This window comes from Mauremys reevesii, linkage group 21 (assembly GCF_016161935.1).
Source record: "Mauremys reevesii isolate NIE-2019 linkage group 21, ASM1616193v1, whole genome shotgun sequence".
Taxonomy (NCBI): Eukaryota; Metazoa; Chordata; order Testudines; family Geoemydidae; genus Mauremys; species Mauremys reevesii.
Genome location: NC_052643.1, coordinates 8,757,658 through 8,777,256, shown reverse-complemented (window position 1 = coordinate 8,777,256; position 19,599 = coordinate 8,757,658). Strand labels below are relative to the sequence as shown.

General features: G+C 52.3%; 1 protein-coding gene across 5 annotated transcripts in view; it reads left to right on the top strand.

Annotated features, from left to right (window-relative positions):
• Window positions 1–1,078: 1,078 nt before the first annotated feature.
• Window positions 1,079–19,599, top strand: part of DISP3 (dispatched RND transporter family member 3) — a 61,101-nt gene continuing 42,580 nt past the window's right edge. For 3 of the 5 annotated variants that reach the window (XR_005590463.1, XM_039509452.1, XM_039509449.1), the window contains exon 1: window positions 1,079–1,148. Coding sequence is in view for 2 of the 5 variants with exons in the window: in XM_039509452.1 (XP_039365386.1) it covers window positions 1,131–1,148 (18 nt within the window). In the remaining 3 variants the exon portion in view is untranslated. Of the gene's footprint in view, window positions 1,149–1,568; window positions 1,829–14,183; window positions 14,275–19,599 lie in introns of those variants that run through there. The other 2 variants (XM_039509451.1, XM_039509450.1) reach the window with 2 other exon arrangements.

Here is a 19,599-nt window from a genome sequence, read left to right as displayed (position 1 = left end):
TATAGGACCAAGTGGGTGGTCCTGCTACGCTGTCAGTGGCCTGCCTGCCAACAGTGGCCAGTAATAGAAACGCAAACACTTAACCCTTTCAACCCTTTCTGCACATTAACTAGCAAATCCTCACAATATTCAGCAGAAGAGTCTTGTGGCTAAAGCCTAGCAGATCTGGGTTCCAGCCTGTGTCAGAGCTAGGAATTTTGGTGTGAGCTTGGGTCAGTCACGTAGCCTCTCTGTGCCTCAGTCTCCTCATCTATAAAACAGGGGTAATATTATTGCCTTCCCTGGGGATGTGGTGTGGCAGCTCATGTGTTCCAGTGATAGCTGTCAGGAATTTTAACTCCTCATAGGTCCTCTCAAGCTGAACAGGGTGAAGTGAAGTTCTGGAAACCATGTTGGCCATCAGCCCTTTTTTGTGCCTCAAAGCAACATCTGATGGCTCAGGAAAGATTCAGAATATTATTGAGCTGCCAGAGGCTGGGAATGGGTGACAGGGGATAGATCACTTGATGATTCCCTGTTCTGTTCATTCCCTCTGGGGCACCTGGCACTGGCCACTGTCAGAGGACAGGATACTGGGCTAGATGGACCTTTGGTCTGACCCAGTATGGCCGTTCTTATGTGGTGTTTGTGAAGCTTCCTTCACCAGTGTGGAAGTGGGTTTGAGAGTCTCAAAAGAAAGGCAGAAGTGGAAAACTCCCCCTCACTTACAGGGGAGGTAGCTGAGCCAGAGGCTAAGCAGTGCCTGCTTTGTAATGAAAGAGACGCCGGGGCTCAAGCAATTTTTTTGCATTCATAACTGATGGCGCAAGCCCAGAGGTGCCGGGGCTATGAACAGTGGAGCCCAGAGGTGCCGGGGCTCAGTCCTGGCACAAATTAAGCACTGAGTGATGGGTGCAAAGTGTAAGTGGGGGAGGGAAGAGCAGAAGGGAGGGCCTGGTAATGTACAGCGCCTCTTAAGGCGTCCACAGCCAGCTGCTTTATGAGGAAGGCCTGAAACGCCTCTGCGGGGCACCTGCGGTGCGATGCTGTGCCTGCCAGTGCTGGAGCAGGGGACGGCCGCCCCATCTCAGCTGGGGAGCGGCTTGCTGCCGCAGGCAGGCAGCCAACAGCCCCGCCGCCCTGGCAGGAGGATGGGCCAGGCAGGCTGGGTAAGGAGCAGGACCGGGAAGCGCAGGCTAGGTGCAGCAACGCGCCCTCCCCGCCAAGCCTCCACTCGCGGCTGCCCCGGCGCCAGCCTCCGCCGGCAGCAGATATAGCTCGGCTGAACCAACGCTGCGGTCCCTGCGGGGGGAGAGGAAAGCCAAGCCGCAGCGCAGGACGCCTCGGGCGCGGCGCGGCGCCGGCTGAGCCCCGGCACTGCCGTCACCCCGCGGGCGGAGGGGGGCTGCGGGCGGAGGGGGCGCGCGGGGGCCCGATTTCAGCGCCCCCCCCCCCCGGCGGGCCGGCGAGCGATGGTAGGAGCCGAGACCAAAACAAAGCGGGGCGGCAATAAAAGGCGGCGGCGGCGGCTGGCTGGGCTGGGTGCGGGGGAGACGCTCCTCGCTGGTGGGGCTCCGGGGTGCGTGCGCCGGGCGGCTCGGGAGCCGGTGCGTTCCCTGGGCCAGGGCCAGAGGAGCCGGTGCGCTCGGTCCGGGCTGTGCCAGGCGGGGGAACAAGCCCGCTCCGGTGCTGCGGCAGGGAGGGGAGCCCCGGTCCTGGGGCACCGTAGCGCTCGGGGCGGGGGGATCCAGCAGCCCGGTGGCCGGGCGCCCGCCGAGAAGAGCGTCTCCCCCCTGCCCACCGCTGTGTTCCGGCCACCCGCACGGCTGCGCCCACCGGCCGGGCCGAGGTAAGCGCTGCCCCCTCGCCGCGCAGGGGTCCGGGGGTGCAGGGGGGAAGCTGCGGCCGCGGGGAGGGAGCAGCGGGTGTGTGTATCCCGGCTGGAGGGGACCCAGGAGCTTGGGACCCAGCTGCGTCCGATGGGGGACAGGACCCCTCCTGTCCCGGCTCCGAGCCCCAGCCGCCCCGCTAGGCCCCTCTGGGTCACTCGCCTCCCCGCCGCTGGCTCTGAGTGCGCCCCGTGGGGCTGGGCTGCGGGGGCTGCCGCGGATCAGTCCCCGGGGCCGGGCCGGGGTGCGTGCGGCGCGCTCTCCGGGCGGGCTTTGGAGAGGTCCCGAAGGGGCCCAAAGGAGAGTTTCCCCGGGCGGTGACTCTGTCACGCACCGATTGCGCGGGGGCTGCGGCGGGATCCTGTTCGCTCCAAGCGGAGTGTCAGGACAGAGCCCCCCGCGCTGTGTCCCGGGCTTGGTGCCGGTCCTGAGAACCAGCGGGGTGGAGCGGGTCCGGGGGGCGCACAGCGTGTGTGTGAATACGGAGATCTGCTCCAGATTGGCAGCCCCTAAAGTGCAGCTAGGACAGGGTCCTGTCTGGGGCAGTGGCCTGCACCAGCGTGTCCGAGGATGGCGTAAGAACCCCACAGCAGCAGTTGTGGGTCAATCTGCTCCCCTCATTAGGTCTTACCCTAACAGAGCTCAGGGCATGGGTCCAGGGTTTGAAGTCGGGCTAAAGCCTTGTCTCCCTCAGCACACACATCCTGCTAACCTTGAGAGTGGAGGGTCCGAGCCTGAGGCAACCTGGCACCCAGGGTTCAAGCCCTCAGTGGACTTGTATTTTGGGCAGACTCCCAGGGCAGCCATGGGCTGGCTTCCTTTGTCCTCTGGACAGTTCGGGTTGGTGGGCAGTGAAGTTTTCCCACCCGGCACCATGAACAAAGGGCTCCAGCGGCCACATGGTGGGACGTCTGGGATGTGGGTGGTTGGACTCCGGCCTGCATAACGCAGTGCAGATGCCGGAGCCCCAGGCTGGGGTCCAGCGTTCGACAGTTCCAACCTGAGGTTACAAATGAGGGTAGATGCCCAAGCCCTAGGTTAGCAAACCCGGGGTCTGTTACCTTGAGTTCTACTAACCCTGGGCTTCCGTTGCAGTGACCATCAGGAGAGCAATGTGTGCCCCCCAAACTAGACCCGTTTCTGAGGATTATTGTGTATTGTTTTGTTGTCTGTTTGTATTGCTGTGGCTCCTGGGAGCCTCAGTCGTAGACCAGAACCCCATGTGCCAGGTGCTGCACAAACCCAGAACAGAGAGAGCTCCTGCCCCCAAGGGTTTTACTGTTTATTCTGGTTTATTATTAAGTGTGAAGGATTGGGCTGTAGGGATCAGACTTTCCAAAGTGCTGGGCATCCACCGAAAACAAAGGGAACTACTCTGAGCGGGGCTCTTTTGAGAATCTGCCTCCAGGGTGGCTAGGAAAGAGGCCTTGGGTGAATGGGGGCACATGGGAATGAGAGAAAATCAGCCCTCCGTTAGGACAGGTGCAGGATGCTACACATGTCCTGCATTGAGCCCTGGCGCTGTCCTGTTCCATTTGTTTCCCACACAAAGAGACCCTTATACTCTCCCGGCAGTAGCATGCCAATTATGTTGCTTCTGCTTATGCAATTACTGGGATAGCATTTTGACAGCTGAACCAAGTCTGTTAGGGTTTAATGTAATATATCGGCAAATCAGAGCCTTTTAAAACCAGGCTGGTGCATGCTCGGTTTTGCCTCTGGAGGATGCAGGATCAGTGAAAGAGGGTGAGTAGGTGTGTGTGTTAGGGGGATCAGTCTATCAATTTGCTGCTGTTGTACTTGAATCAGAATACACTCCAGATGATGGAATAAACACACACACATGTAATTTACCAACCTACCAAACTCAATTAAAGAAAAAAAAAGTCTAGCCAAAAGTGGGATTAGATTTTGGAACTTGATTGTGTTATTTTGTATGAGACCAAACTTTATTCAGGACCCCTCCATCCCACTCCTCCCTCCTCCCAACTCCCAACCACCCCTGTCAAGCACTGATAAAGCTATCCACAGCAGCAGCGCCTCTCTCTCTCTCTGATTGCTCTTTTAGGCTGTGTCTGGATGGAAACCTAGCAACACAGTAACTGTATTGTGGGAAAACGTTTCAATAGCTGGATTTCTTTTATCATACTCGGAACATCTTCAGAGGTTAGAAACATCAAGCCAGTCCCTCTAGCACCTTGCAGAGGCTTATAGGTTGATGGGCTCAGAGCCTGGAATAATACAGACGTGGGTTGGTGAGAGAGACAACAGATGGAACAAGTCTCTTCAATATGGTGAAAGATCTGCTCCCCACCCCCATTACTCTCCCTGCAAAGACTGCCGTTCCTATGAGGGGAACACTTCCTTGGGGAGGGGCAATTCATATCTAATAGAAAAATCATGCAAGGGGAAACTAGCCATCACTATTTTTGACTGTTTCCCCTAGATCAGGGGTCGGCAACCTTTCAGAAGTGCTGTGCCGAGTCTTCATTTATTCACTCTAATTTAAGGTTTCGCGTGCTAGTCATACATTTTAACGTTTTTAGAAGGTCTCTTTCTATAAGTCTATAATATATGACTAAACTATTGTGGTATGTAAAGTAAATAAGGGTTTTAAAATGTTTAAGAAGCTTCATTTAAAATTAAACTAAAATGCAGCACCCCCCAGACTGGTGGCCAGGACCCGGGCAGTGTGAGTGCCATGGAAAATCAGCTTGCGTGCCGCCTTTGGCACGTGTGCCGTAGGTTGCCTACCCCTGCCCTAGATACATGCTGGGGAAAGCTAAGGGACCAATGGCCCCAAACAATGTGTAATGGCGCAATCTGTGCCCTCCTGACTGGGGACTGGAAAATAGTATCCATAGTGTTCCAGTCAGCCACGGCTACGAAGAATATGATTCCGTTTCTGCAGTATATGGAGCCAAATGCATCCCTGGGGTAACAAAACTGAAGTCACTCATTACACGATGGCTAGATTTAGCTCTCTGGGCTGGATTTTGCCACTCTTACCTACAGTGAGAGAGACCTTGCCCTGCAAATAGTCCCTTTGATCTGAGTGCGCGAAGGCACCTCACGGTAAGTAAGGGCAGGAGAACCTGACCATCTATATTTAGTATTGGGAGTACTGCAGAATTAAATGATTTAATATGGACAAAGCCTCTACTTGGTTTGTCTAGAGAAGATCACAGGTTTTGTTACCTGTTCTTAAAAATAATGCTTTGCCCTTTATCGTCCATGGTTGATTCCATCCAAAGTTCTCATGCTTTATGAACATTAAGCCCCACAAACACCCCTGTGAGGCGGGTGAGAAGAGGTGATCACTTAGGGGAGAACTTTGAACAGTTGGGTGTTGATCATTCATCGGCTGCAGATCAGGAGGGTGAGCATTTTGTTTAATGCTTTGTATGGTATGAGTGTGTAGGGGTAGTGTGTGTGGTATTGTGAGTGATTATGTAGGGCTGTTAATTTGTTGCTGTGGATTGGGGCAGAAGGTGTGGGGGGGTGTCAGCCAGTTCACCTCCCCCCCCCTCCAAAATCCTCTTATGATGTCAATTATCCAAGATAAAAACCCCACTACTTATATAAAAACTTGCCTGTTGTGTACAAGTGCTTAATGAATAACTTCCCCTGAAAGCAGAGTGGGATTGGGGTTTTTGCCCTGGCTCAGTGGTTTGAGCATTGGCCTGCTAAACCCAGGGTTGTGAGTTCAATCCTTGAGGGGGCCACTTAGGGATCTGGGGCAAAATCTTGGTCCTGCTAGTGAAGGCAGGGGGCTAGACTTGATGACCTTTTGGGGTCCCTTCCAGTTCTATGAGATAGGTATATCTGTGTGTGTGTGTGTGTGTGTGTGTGTGTGTGTGTATATATGTGTATGTGTATATATATATGTCTGGAATATCTGGATAAGTTGTGATTTTTATTTCTGAAGTTACAGTTGGTCAGACCGTGAGTCTCTGAGTGATATTGCTGCGATCTCTGTGTGTGCCAACGCACAATAAACCCTGGCGTGGCTCTCTTAACAGGGAGCATTTAGCATAAAGTTGGTTTAATCCTCTAATCTTATCAAGCAAGGACAAAAATTAGAACTCAACAGTTTAATTCATTAAAAAAATAATCAAACCCTGTTATGTTTGTCTGTGTAGAGCGTATGATTTCTCTCCTTTGATTTGCTTTATAGGCTTATTTTATTATCCATTGTTTGTTTAAAAGCCTGTAACTATAGATACAGAATTGGTGGTGAAAGGTACCTGGTAATTAACTCTCCTCTTCTATAGGCATATCTAGTATTCATGTAAGTTGTTTTCAGAGCTAAGGCCAGCAAAGTTTGAATGAGAGGGATCTGTGTGGCATCCCCAGCTGTTGCTGGTTTGGCAGATGGAGACAGTGGGAGTTGTGGGTCTTGGGATCGGGCCCCTCAGTAGGGAGAAGTCCCATTTACTACTGGTCTCCTTTGTTCCTATCAAGAGGAGCAGGCAGTGCCCTCATTTTTTCCGATGCTAAGAGATCACGTAGTCCTCTATCTGCCTGTCTATATGTGCGGGCAGAGGGCAGGGGGATTGTGTCACACGACCACCTGTCTGGTCACAGTTCTCATGAACACCTTTTCTGAGGGACAGATTCTGCCTCCCTTACTCATGTTGGGAGCACCGTACTCCTGAATTCAGGGCGGGAGCTACTCCAGGAGTAAGGAACTACACCGTGGATGTGACTCAGCACTCACTGAAGTGGCATTGCTTTCAAAGGGCTGTGAATCAATCCCAGTGCACGTCAGGGGGGCGGAATCTGGCCCTAAATTAATAACTGAAGAACATGAAGATGACCGTAGGCACTAAAAGCCCGATCCGGCTCCCATCGACTTCTGGAGGAGCTGGGCTGGGTTCTGCAGTGCTGATTCTGAATATACATAAGCATGTGCTTAACTATGAGCACGGAGCCATCCTATTGAAGGCAATGTATTAAAGATCTAGATGTGGCTAGATCCCTTTCTGACCTGGGAGCCGGTGGTTACTGTAAGAGCATTGGTGATGATACGGTACCTGGTGCTGTCATTAATACACCTCTGCAGCACCAGGAGGGAAGTTTTTTTTTGTGAGATCTCTGCATCACACTGAGTCATGCAGAATAATATATAAAGACCGATTAGTAACACACATTGGGGGGGGGGGGAATACAGATCTTTTTTAAAAAAACAAAACTGTCAAAACAAGCCACAATTATGTAATTTTGGCTGCATAGGATCTGTGGGGCTTTGTCTTTGGGGGGGGGGGAATAAATAAATAAAAATGCTAAACCAGCGACAAAAATAGAAGCCGTCTAGTCCTTCAAAGCATCCCTTTAGAGGAGTTAAAAACTCGCATTGAGGGGAAAAACAGATCAGATTTTTGCTCCAGCCACTGGATAAAGGCTAAAAAAAGAATGCATCTGAGTGGCTGAAATATTAGGTTGTCTCAAGAAAACATGATTGGTTTTTGGATGCGTATTTTTTCAGTGCTGGATTATGCCTGTTTTTGTCACTGGCAGTGAAGCCCCTGATCCTCTGCACTCCATTCCAGTTCTGCAAAGCACTTAAGTGCATGCTTAACTTTAGGCAAATGCTCGGGGCTTGAAGTTAAGCCTGTGCGTTAATGAATAAGAATGGATTCAAGCGTGTGCTTAGATGCTTTGTTGCAGTGGGGCCTGTCTCTTACTGTGTGTGTGAGGGTCTGGCACACCGGCAGCCTAATTTTGGTTGGGGTGTGTCAGCACTGCAATAACACCAGTCATGAGCAAAGCTAGTGGAATGTCTCTTAGGGAGCCCAACGGGGTTTGGAAAAGGATCCAAAAGAACAGACTAGTTTTAAACGACTGTTTTCCATTCATTAAACCAGAGCCCCCGGATGTAGAAACCTAGAATTCTTAGTTCCTACCTGACAATCTTATTTGACCCAGGAGAAGATCTAGATCTGGTCTGGGCTGGATATGTTTTCTGTGTCCCGTTTTGAATAGAACAGCCAACCCTTGAGAAAGGGGTTCACCTGTGGAGCTGGTTTGCTTCCCAATATTCCTTTACTTGTTTAACAAATCGCCACTGGATTGTTTCTCGGTATATTGTATAATCCAAGCTGCGTCCAGTCTCTGGGCTTGTTTTATGCTTGCAGGCTTCAGGAGCTCCTGTGGGGTTGGTTGAGGAAATGTGAGCAGAATAGAGACTTCCAGGGTCCTTAATCCCCTTGCATTTGGAATGGCTTCAGAAAGAGAAAATACAGTAATAATGTAGCCATTCATCTGTGCATGGATCCAAACAAACAATTCGGGGCCTGAGTCTGCCATCCTTGCTCAGGCAAAACTTCCAGTGATTCCAATAGTTAGGCCTGAGTGAAGACAGCAGAATCTGGTCCCTGAATGGGGGCATTAGCTCTTGAGAACTGAGACTCAGGTGGTTTGACTGTTTAGTCGCACTGCCTTGAACAGATGTTCCATCCATCTGGAAGGTGGCGGGATTATCTGTGGTGGAAGTCGATTCACAATGCAAGGATGGCTCCTCTTGGCCTTTTGGCTAAGATGCCTGATGCGTCCAGTCTGGGGGCCTCTTCCGGCTCTCATTAAAACAGTTTTTGCCATAGATTTCAGTGGGATTGGGTGGTCTGGGGCTGGTGTCCGATAGGTTCTTCCATCTCTGAACCCTATGCTCTGACCCATTCAGACTTCCGTCTTGGAGGTGCACGAGACATGGGCCTTGAGCTTTGTGGCTTGTCCAGCAGGCTTGGAGTCCATAGTCCAGTCCCTTCCTGGGCCCTGTCTCTGGCCAGGTGCCAGCTCTTTGCAGATAGCTAATTCAGATGGTGGTGGCAGGGGGTGGCTTTGTTCAAAAGCAATGCAGCAGTTTCATTAATTGGAAACCTGCTGTGGCTGGAGTGGGATCTACTAATGAAGGTAGCTGGATAGCTCCTCGCCTTAGTACATCCAGGGTCTTGCTTCTCATGTGAATAATGGCCCTTTTTGCCCTATGGCTCGTTGTCTCCGTGGCAGCAATATTGGTGACACACACACATTTCAGGCCCCATAGCGGAGCTATGATGATTTTGATTCACTATCAGGCTGAACTGTGGGAGTTTTATCCCTTGCAGGCTTTGATGGGGGTCAGGGTTGGTTCCACTGTTTCAAGGTGATAAGGGTGGAATGGAAAGGACTGGAGACTGAAACCCGAATGGGCAGCAGAACTGCCTGGATGTCTGCCGACAAGGCTCATGACAGAGACCCAGCATGTCCATTTCACGTGTGAGACCAGCATTCCAGAGCTTGCGGGGTGGGGCAGGGGAGGGAATGAGGAAAGTAGTTGCTTTTTAGCTCTGGAGTGGGGAGGAAAGGCACCTGGTGATAGCATTACAGGTTGGTTGTTGGAGGAGGGATGGGAGGGGGTAGAGGTGGCACTGGATAACACTGGGGCTGTGCCTTCGGGTTCATGATGGCCCCATAGATCAGATGCAAGAGGCTCATCGCTCAGTGGGGCTGTCAGTGGGTTTGGGGGAAAGGAGCATGGTGCGTAGGTGTGATTCTGGGTTTATGGCTTTGCAGCTGGCGTGTGATGATGCTATTCTTGGAACTGGCAGAACAAACAGGTACCACATCTCCTCCTACCCGGGAAGAGACTATTTGGGAAGAGACTCTGGCTTCCATGCAGCATAGACAGCTGTGGCTTTGTGATTTACTGTTCATCAGAGATGAAAGTGTCGAATCTCGCTTCGTTTCTGGCCCGGTTATGTAGAAATGTCCAGCTTTTCCATTGTGATATTAATTTGGTCCTTGGGTGAGTAAGAGAGTGGCCGGCTGAGTAAAATTACATGGGATGGGAATATGACAATCAGCAGGCTACGGTTATTACTGAATACGAGCGATTTATATTGCATTCACCAGCCTGCACTTCTGTCTATTAAGACGTGTGGATTAGCTTTATTTTCCATAGGTGTCTCGAGTAAATGGTTCTACCCAGACAGCAGCTGGGACAAGCAGCAGAGTTAGGATTTAACAGCCTTTGATTGGAGTCTATATCTTCCTGATCTTGGAGCTCTGAGTTCTTAAACTGTAACAGTAGGTGGCACTGCTCTGTGCGTCTCGAATCTCGGAGGCAGCTTCATCCACTCCTCCCTAGCCACCTTTGGCTTTCAGCAGCGAACACTTCGTCTGAGCTCAGATCCCATAGTGCTTGGTGCCTTAGAAATACCTTAGTCAAACCCCCAAGAGAGCCTGACGTTCTGTGAATAGAGTAACCACCTCGATCGCTGGCGTGCTGAGCGCTCCCAACTCCTCTTGACGTCACTGGGTGCTCAGCACCTCATAGGCAGGGCCGCCCAGAGGATACCGGGGGCCTGGGGTCTTCAGCAGCGGGGGGCCCCCGCTTCGGCGGTAATTCGGCGGCAGGGGGTCCTTTCGCCCCGGAGCCGAAGGGACCCCCCCACTGGCGAAGACCAGGAGCGAAAGAAGCTCCTGGGGGCCCAGGCCCCGCAAGAGTTTTCCGGGGCCTCCAGAGCGAGTGAAGGACCCCACTCCAGGGCCCCCGAAAAACTCTCATGGGGGGCCCCTTTGGGGCCCGGGGCCTGGGGCAAATTGCCCCACTTGCCCCCCCCCCCGGGAGGCCCTGCTCATAGGACAGAGCAGGATGTAGTTTAAGGAACCCTGCCTGCCTTCGCTGACGTCAGTGGCCAAGCTCCAGCTGACTGGATGGGAGCAGGATCAGACCCACCACTCCCATTGGGTCCCGCAGGTCCTGGCTGTTGTTGCCTCGCAGCTTTTTTTATTGGGCGGAAGCTGAGGGCGCTGCGCATCCTGCCCTCCCCCCCCCCGTGTCCTAGTCCTGCTGGGATTGTCAGGAGCTTACAAAGAAGAGGGGAGGAATCTGGATGCTGCCTGATTTTTCTTCCTTCCCCAAATATAGGACCTGGTCCTTATGGTCATTGGCACCACCCCACTGCCTTTGATGGGAGCAGCATCGCCTCCTTGTCTTCCTTCCTGCGACTAGCAGGGCCTCGCTCTCCTTAGCTGAGAGTGAATAAGGCACCCAGCAAAGACCTCTGAGCAGTCCTGTGCCCTTGCAATCAGCCCAAAGGCCTGGCGGGAGTCGAGAGAGGCAGGGTTTTACGGGCCCCGGGGCTCAGAGCAGAGTGCGCATGGCACAGATCAGGGGCCCTCACGTATGCTCGATGTTGGATACGGACATCAGGATTCCACAGATGGCTGTAACCTTGGACACCTGCCCCCTTTATTCTTGTCTAGAGTTCTCTGTTTGCTGGGAGAGGAGGTGGGCGAAGCGGGGCTGGAATACTTTCCCCGCCATCTGCCTTAAGGCATCAGACTCGTGAGCTGGCACCATTAATTTCTGATCTCAGCCAAACCTTGTTAATAGAGAACATTCCTGCTGAACTGAAGGCAGTTCACGTTCCATAGACTCTGTGGAGGTGGGGAGGCGGCTGTGCATGCAGGGGACGAAAAGAGAGGCTCTGACAGTCGTCTGTGTGGGTTTTTTTTTTTTTAAGCTGCCGATTGCTCTGAGTAGCTGTTTCTTCATGCAGGGGAGTCAGAGGTGAGAATCGTTTATTCGCACACTCTGGACTCAAGGGCTTAGACGTTACTGCAGCTGGGGCCAGATGCTGATCTCACTCGCTCCAGTGTAGGTCCAGTGACATCAGTGGAGTCGCTCTGGATTTACATGGGATATGTGAGCTCAGGATCCAGCCCTTGGATCATGGTGTAGCAGAGTCCTGAGTAGTGGGTGTCAGTGACGTCTTCTTGCAGTTGCCCACTCTCTTCCTTCCCAGCATGCCTTTGCCTGGCACTTGTGTAGCTGGTACAAGAGTCTTCTGTGCTCTTAATTCGCCCTGGGTCTAGAGTTCAAATCCTAGCTCTGCTGACTGACCTTGGGCAAGCCACCTACCAACCCTGCCCAAGTCTCCTTCCCTGCCTGCTAAGGGAGCTAATGATCCTTTTTGCTGGCGGGTTAATCAGAGAAATTGTTTGTAAAGTGCTCAGTGCTGTTAAAGGGAGGGGGTGGTCACGATCCACATCACACCACAGATCATGCATGTGAGTGAGGGGACAGCACACGAGGTGTCTGTCCTATCAAAATCAGGCCCAACCTCTGCCTTTGCTTCCTCCTTGCTGCGTCAGCAGGGTGTTTGCCGTGGAGGAAGAGGAGACATCTCTGGGGATCAGGAGAGCACCGACTGGCCATGCTGCTGCTGTGTTGAAGGATTAATGTCGGAGAGCAGGCCTTTGTGTCTCTCTCAGCCTGGGGGCGAGGAAATTCTGGCTGGACTTATTTCAGGCTGCCCAGGGAGGTTCTGTGCAGCTGCGGAGAGGTGGGATGCTAATTGTTCCGGATGTTCCTTTTGAGTGACTCTCTCTCCCCGCTGGGATGCTCATCAGGATTACTAGCCCTAATGATACCTGTAGAATGATCTGATCAGCTGCTGACTGTCACGTGACTGCGTTGTGTCCTTTGCACGGGCTTGTCTCTTCCTGTTCTGTTTTCTCCCGCCCTCTGAATGGAAATCTCTATCGATGCTAGAGCCCAGCTTGGACATCGGCACAAGTGGGCACAGCTCCATTGACTTTAAGGGAGTTGCACCTGCTTACGCCAGCGGTGAATTGAATAAATAATACGTTGCCTTTTCATGGCACTTTCAATCCAAGGATCATTTGGTCCAATATGTTATTTCATTCACAGTCTAGCTACAAAAATACATAGCTGGAGTCATGCCAGCTCCCCTCAAACTGTATCGAAAAGAGCCTTAGGTTTGCAGAATGACAGCGAAGATGGAAATCTGGGTCTAGGCATAACAAGGTTTTGCTTAATTGCTGTTTTACTCTCTGTTGTGCCTGGGCTTTGAAGGGGTGTCAGGATTCCTGGCTCCTGTTCAGGGTCTGCCACCAGCTTGTGTGACCTTGGGCAGATCACGTAGGTCAATATATCAAAAATGGCTACTGCTTTTTGCAGTACCCAATTTGGGCCTCCCGTCACTAAAGCGATGGGGGCCATTGCTTTTGAAAATCATGCCTGAGGTTCTGAATTGGGTACCCGAAAACCAAGGCAGGTGGGATCTGGGGTTACTTGATCATTTGAGCCATAGTCCGCTGGGCCTCATCTTGCTCTCGCTATAGTCGCCGGAAGCTTTGGCTGAATTCAGGGAGAGCAGGAGCAAGTCCCTCGTGTGTTCGTTTATTAATGTGTAAAGTCGGGTATAATCCCCACACCCTCCCAAGGGGGCTGCGAAACTTACTAGATGTTAGTGAAAGGTTTGCAGAGTCTCTGGTAAAAGAGGATGTGATCTAGAAATGCAAAGTGTTGGCTGCTCTGAGAGATCTGCTATGTGTTGGCTGGTTGGTCCTTGTCTGTCGTAACCTGGCGTGGTGAGTGATCTGCTTCTTAGTGCTGGTTTAGAGACAGTTTGACAAATCCTGATTCTCCTCCTTGCTCAGGGGACAGCCACATGTGCAGCCCTCACCTCCCCGAATCAAAGGAAGGGCGTTCGGGTCTCTTTATTTAAACAAGCTCCCTGGGAAGAGGGAGCTGCAGACTTGCCGTTGAACCCTAGCCCGTGGGAAGGTTTAAAAGGCGTGAAGTGAAGCGCAAGCCTCCCTCCTGCTTGTAAATCAAAACCAACCCAAACAGGTTTTCTTGAAACCTCCTCCTCCTCCTTCCCCCGCTCCTCTCCCCGCACTCGCTCTCCCACTAAGGATTCATGCAGCAGAGTTTAATCTCCAAGCCAATTCTTCTGGCTGAGTTGAAATGAAAAGGCGGAGACGGGCCCACAAGAGCATGAAAGGGACTCACTGAAACAGTGGACTCCATTTCAGCTGGGGTCTGAGAATCTGGACAACCCAGGCTGAAGCTTGTTTCGAAAGCCAAATCCATTTTTCTGTAGCGCTTGTGCCATTGCTTAAAGCAGGTAGAACGCTGCTCTCTCTGGTGCTTGCTGCCAATTGCTGCAGGCTCAGAACACCCTGGTACTGGGCCTGTGGGGGAGAGAGATGCTTGTGTCTCCGGACCCACTAGGCTTTTTTGCAGTGGCTTGTACTCTAGCTAGTTTCAGACTTGTATGGGGATCCATGCAGGCATTTAAATAGCTATTTCTGGGAGTTCTCCCTCCACTGAAGTGCCTTTGGCGCCTGCAATGCATGTTGACATCCATCATTTTTACACAGTCAAATGAATTCAAAGTTCTGAGATCAGCCACCCCCAGCCCTAATTACCAACCCCCACATTTCAGCTCTAGTGGGTCATGCGTGTTGCTTGGAGAGAGGCTGTGGTCTTAGATGTTGCTCTTTCTCTTTGGTCACTAGTGTCTATACACCCGGGCACAGAGCGCAATAAAGATTCTGCAGCATCATACGCAGCAATAAAGCACCATTCAGGAGCACGATACATCGGCAGGTAAATGTTTTATTCCCGACGGAACTGCTTAATCTGTAGAGAAGAAGCTGCCGTCTTGTAAATCTGCTGCTGCTACACGGAGCAAATTCCTCTGTGAAAGTCGCTGTGTAGTTACTCTGGACAGTTCGCAGAGCAGTTCGCCATGTCACTGGTGCAGTGAAGCGATGGTTAGATCCCAATAACTGGGAACGAGGCTTGGCGTAGCACAGATGGTAAGCCTGGGATGACCTTTCCGTTGGGAAAAGCCTCTTTGTTTTGTCTCCTGTGATTCAGAACTCGCTGGGTTAAGACGTCCCTACTGACCTAAAATCTTTGGCACAAATTCACCCCTGCCACAACTCCAGAGAAGTCAATAGAGTTCCAGCAGGATGAGTTTGGCCCCATATATCCCATCAAATTCAGTGTCCTCTTGGTGAGGCCCACCAATGCTGCCTCCATCCATTCTACTGCTCTGTCCCAGCTGGGGGGTGGCTCCGGTGATTCTGCTGAGGCAAGCCGAGGGCCTGACTTCCCGAGGGGCCTGACATCCCCAGCACCCATTGGCTCCAGTCGGAATTGGGGGAGCTCAGGTTGTCCATGTCTGCACCTTGCACAGCCAGCCAGTTCTCTTTGCCTCCTTGGGCCAACACCAGCTGGGAGTCGGCCCTGAAGGGATAGAATTTAAACAGCCACAAGTGTGTCAGACTTGACAGATGGTGGAAGTTGCAGCACATTCACTTAAATGACTTGTCCAAGGCCTTGCGAGAGAACCTGTGGCGGAGTCGGGAAGAGAACACAGGTCTGCCTTGACTCTCATTCCTCTGCCTTAGCCACGAGGCCATCCCCTGGAGAACTGCAGCATTTGCCTTTGGCCTTAAATAAGAAGGGGAAGCAGCATCTCAGCCTATGAAGGGCTCTGTGAGGGGGGGTGTGGGATGCATCCTATGGGCAGATCCCCTCGGGTACCATGTGGTATATTCTGTTTATTTCTCTTGCGCTGGGTCATTGCACTGCGTAGGGGCTAGGGGAAAACTCCATGTGGCTGGACTTGGGAAGCTTGTGTGTGTGTGTGTGTTTGGTAGGGGAGAAAGGGAGGCTGGGAAGTTATTTGTCCCCTGCAGAACTGGCCTGGCAGGGAGATCCATGCTGATCTCAGGTCGGCCAAGGCCCATCCCATCTGGGTAGGGGCATTTTGCCACCACAGCCTGGCCTGTGATCAACGTGGTTCTTGCAGAAGCTGGGCTCCCTGCAGGATGATTTTTCCCTTCCACGCAGCACCCCTAACGGAATGGAGGGGAAAGCATGTGACTTGATGCTAATGGGAATCAGCACAGACTTATCAGCAACAGTTAGTGGGTGTCAGGGGTGTGTGTGGGGGGTATAGGAGGGGGAGCATAATCCTGTTTCTTCATCTGCCTTCCTAGCCCTCTTTGCCAGCAACTCCCACACTCTATGGAGCACCCTCGACAGTGCTGCAGCCCCACCCTGCAGCATGCCCCTCTCTCAGGTGCTAGCCAGGCAAATGCTGGGGAATATCTCTTTGCAGTGGCCCCTGTTTGCATTGGAAGGATCTTGGGCTCTAAGTGAGATCAAGGCGCCACTAAAGCATGTTTCCTCATTCTACCGTCTGTCCCCTCCTGCACCCCGTGCGAACGGTCTGTAGGGCTGTGCCCATTGAGCCGTGTGAGTTTCTGTGTGGCTGGCACAGTTGGTCAGAGCTCTAAGCCCTCGTCCTGGCCGGGCAGCTGCAGATGTGCTGTTTAAGCACCAAAGCACCCTCTTTCCCCCCCCACCCTGCCCCATCCCTGGGGAAGTTTTCGGTGAGTCATGATGCTGCTTCCCTCCCACGCTTGGCCAGAGCTGTGGTGGCGGAGGCGCTCCAGTCTCTGGGTTTTACGCCTCTGCTTCCAGATTTCTCCCTGATCCTGGGAAGATGAGAAATTAGTGCTAATTGATCTAATTCTGGAAGTGTCAGGTTTCCATGTGAGGGGAGCAGCTGGCTGAATACATTTCTAAGGGGGAGGGCAGCCCAGCAGGGGATATGTGAGCCTACTTAGACCCTGCCCTGCAGGCTGCCAGGACCTCAGTGTAGGATGATGTGAACCCTCCTGGGTCCAAAGGGAGCGTTCCCGTTGATTTCACTGAGGGCAGGCTTTGTCCCAGTGACCCCCAAAGCAGCTGTAGTGATTTGTCATGAAAAGGGGTCACTGGGGAACGAACCCAGGAATGAATTCAGCACTAAAAGCATGAGTCTCCTTCACTTGAGTTCAAGGGATAACTCCATCGCCTGGTAGGTGTAGGAGACTCTTATCCTCCATGGACCAGCCAGGAGAAGGTGATATCACAGACATGCATTGAGTAGTGGGGTACACAGGGACACAGGAGAATGATTGGGGCAGTTGAGAGGCAGGATGGGCCAGGGATTAGGACTTGGGAGAACTGCAGTCAGTTCCTGTTCTGCCACAGACTTCCTGTGTGACCTTGGGCAAGCAGCTCAACCACTTAGTGCCTCAGGTAGTAGCATTTCTCTACTTCTCGGAGTACAGTGAGGACAACTACATTGAAGACTGAGGGGGGGCTCAGGATGCTATGGTTATGGGGGCGGATAAATACCACAGACGCACTCGCCTTATGAGATTTGAACAGCTCACTGCCCCCTCTTTGTGCCTCCATTTTCTCATCTGTAAAATGGCTACGCCAACACTTACACCCTTTTGCAAAGAACTTTGAGCTCTAGGGATGGAAAATGCCATAGAAGAGCTGAGTGCTGTTAAAATGCCATTGGGATCAATTTTCTAGCACCGATAACGTCCCCTCTAACCTCGATGGCTGGAGTCTGGCATTTCTGGTGTCAGTAAATGAGAGCAATAAAAGTGAGACCTTCTTGTCCATGCGGAATGGAGGTTAAATTGTGCCTGGAATGAGGGATGGCTGATGTGTGGGGCTCGTACGCACCTCCCGCCACAAGTTACTGTCGTTCCACGCCTGGGAAGCAGAGGGGGCGCGTGGAACTGGCAGAGCTGCCTCAAACAGAAAACAAATGGAGAGAAGAAACCGTTGATTTGTGTGTGAGGCTGGGTCGCTGCTCCGCTGAGGCAATGGCTGAAGTCTGAGGACAGGCCTGTACTGGGGGTTGTTGTACCAGTGTAGCTAGATGGGCGTGTAAATATGTCGCACCAGGGTAAGCGGTTCCAGTGCGAGCCTTGAATTACACCTGTGCTGTGAGTCTACACTCCTGTGTGCCGTAGTTAAGCTGACCTAAGCCTTGGTGCAGATGTGGCGATGTTTACAAAAGAAGTCTTCCGTTGACCTGGCTGCTCTCCTTTGCATCCAAACAGCAGGAGCCCCACCAAATCATGTGATATTTTTTTTAATCATGATTTTTTTCAGCCAGTAACAAATATTAGGGTCACTTTCTTCTTGCCCTTTGGTTTCTGAGCTTTTTAGCAGTCACATTTTCCCAGCTTTTTCTCTGTATCCATGAAATGTAAAAGAAAGCTGAGAGTCTCACATGTTCACATGACTCCAGGAGCTGGGGCTTTAAGAAAAGCCCCAAATATGGCCAGCCTCACCATAAAACCAGGAGGGTCGGCGACACTGTGGCTGTTACTCCAGCACTGTGTTACAGCGTGAAAAGGAAAACGGTGAAAACACAGCCCAGGTTTGGCGGAGGGGTATCGTGGCCAGGCCCCCTCTTCTCCAGGCACATCCACATTCTCCTGCTATGCCTGCAGTAGGGTGGTCAAGTGGTGAAAGGGCCCCTAGTTTGTGTCTCAGTCCCCGACACCGGTGTGATTCTACCGGGGCCGGTTGAGCTAGGTGATTATTCTGGTGACCCAGTGCAAAGCAGTGGCCTACGCGGAATGATCAGGCCCACAGATTTTTCCCCTTTACCCCTCGTGTTGGTAGGCAAGTGGTTGGCATATTGGTGAGGGGGTGGGAGGCTGCTCTCCCGGCTGTCAGGTTGTGGGGAGACTCTCAAAAGGCGAATGTGGGGGTTAATCAGGACACACTCATCAGCGTCACCATGCACTAAAGAGCATGCTATTGCAGGGGAGCTGCAGAGGCCAATGCCCAGGCCAATACCCAGCCATCCTCCCCCTTGTCAGTACTCCCTTGCCAGCCCTGTGCGAAGCTGGTGCCAGGGAGCTAGGCCAGAGCTTAGAAGCATGCCCGGGGAGGCAGCTGAGCAAAGAACGGCATTGCTGCCCACGGTGACGTAAACGGGGGAGCCGGCCGGCATGGGCTGGAATAATAAATGGACCAGAGGGGCTGACAACAGTACACGGCCTTGTGGAGGGGGAGCTGTGGGGACTTGGGAATCAACTGAGGATCTTGGTGTGTGAGATTCCTTCCTGGCTGTAATCGTGCCCGGCTTTCATGCAGCAGATGTTTCTTCAGTGATGTACCAAGGTGCGGCTCTAAATGCAGGAACGTGGGGGGTAGAAGCCGGAGCACTGAAATCCACCCCCCTTAACGAGCTTGTTCTCGCAGGCCCCACGTGCACATGGCTGAGCGTTTTGCTGAGCGCCAGCGAGGGGCTCTGGCTCAGACACAATCCCAGCAACTTCTTAACCAACCTTGTTGCTTCCGAAGCACCTCGGTGGCTCCGTTTGCTCGGTGCTGCCCGGTGGAAGCCTGTAAGGGTGTCGACACTATTGCTGGGAGCGAGCCTCTGAGCCTGGGTTGGCAGCCTTGGGCTAGCGGGGCTTGTGTCAGCGAGATAAAAATAGCTTGGCCCCAGCATAACCCCCAGATCGGAACTTGTGCGGTTAGCCAGGGCCGCTGCCAGTGCCACAGGGTCCGTGCAGCTGGTTTTCATGCCCTAGCGCAAGCCCCACTAACTCTACCTAAGCTGGGAGGCTCGCAGTGTAGACTTACGCCATGTGCCACAAGCCTGAGTTGCAGTGAGGCTTTAGCATTAAGCAATACATAAATAACTCCAGTAGCAAACATGGCAGAAGGGGTTTTGTATGATTAAAACCAAGGTGTATTGTTTCAGCACCCCCCAATAATTAGTTGCAATAGCCCAGAGAGAGACACGATTAATTTTCTTAGCCAACCTCCATCTGATTTCCTAAGATCAAGTGTCATTTAAGATGTAAAATGCTCTCTAGGGGATGGGATTATACTCTGCCCTCGATTTTATTCTCTGTGCTGTGGTAGTGCCCAGAGGCTTCGATGGGGATCAGGACCCCCCTGGTGCTAGGTGCTGTACAGATGCAGAAATAGACAAGACCAGCAAGGAGAGGTGAAATGACTGGCCCAAGGGTCACACAGCAGATCAGTGGCTGAGTGGGGAACAGAAGCCAAATCTCCTGACTCGTAGTCCAGTGAACGATCCGC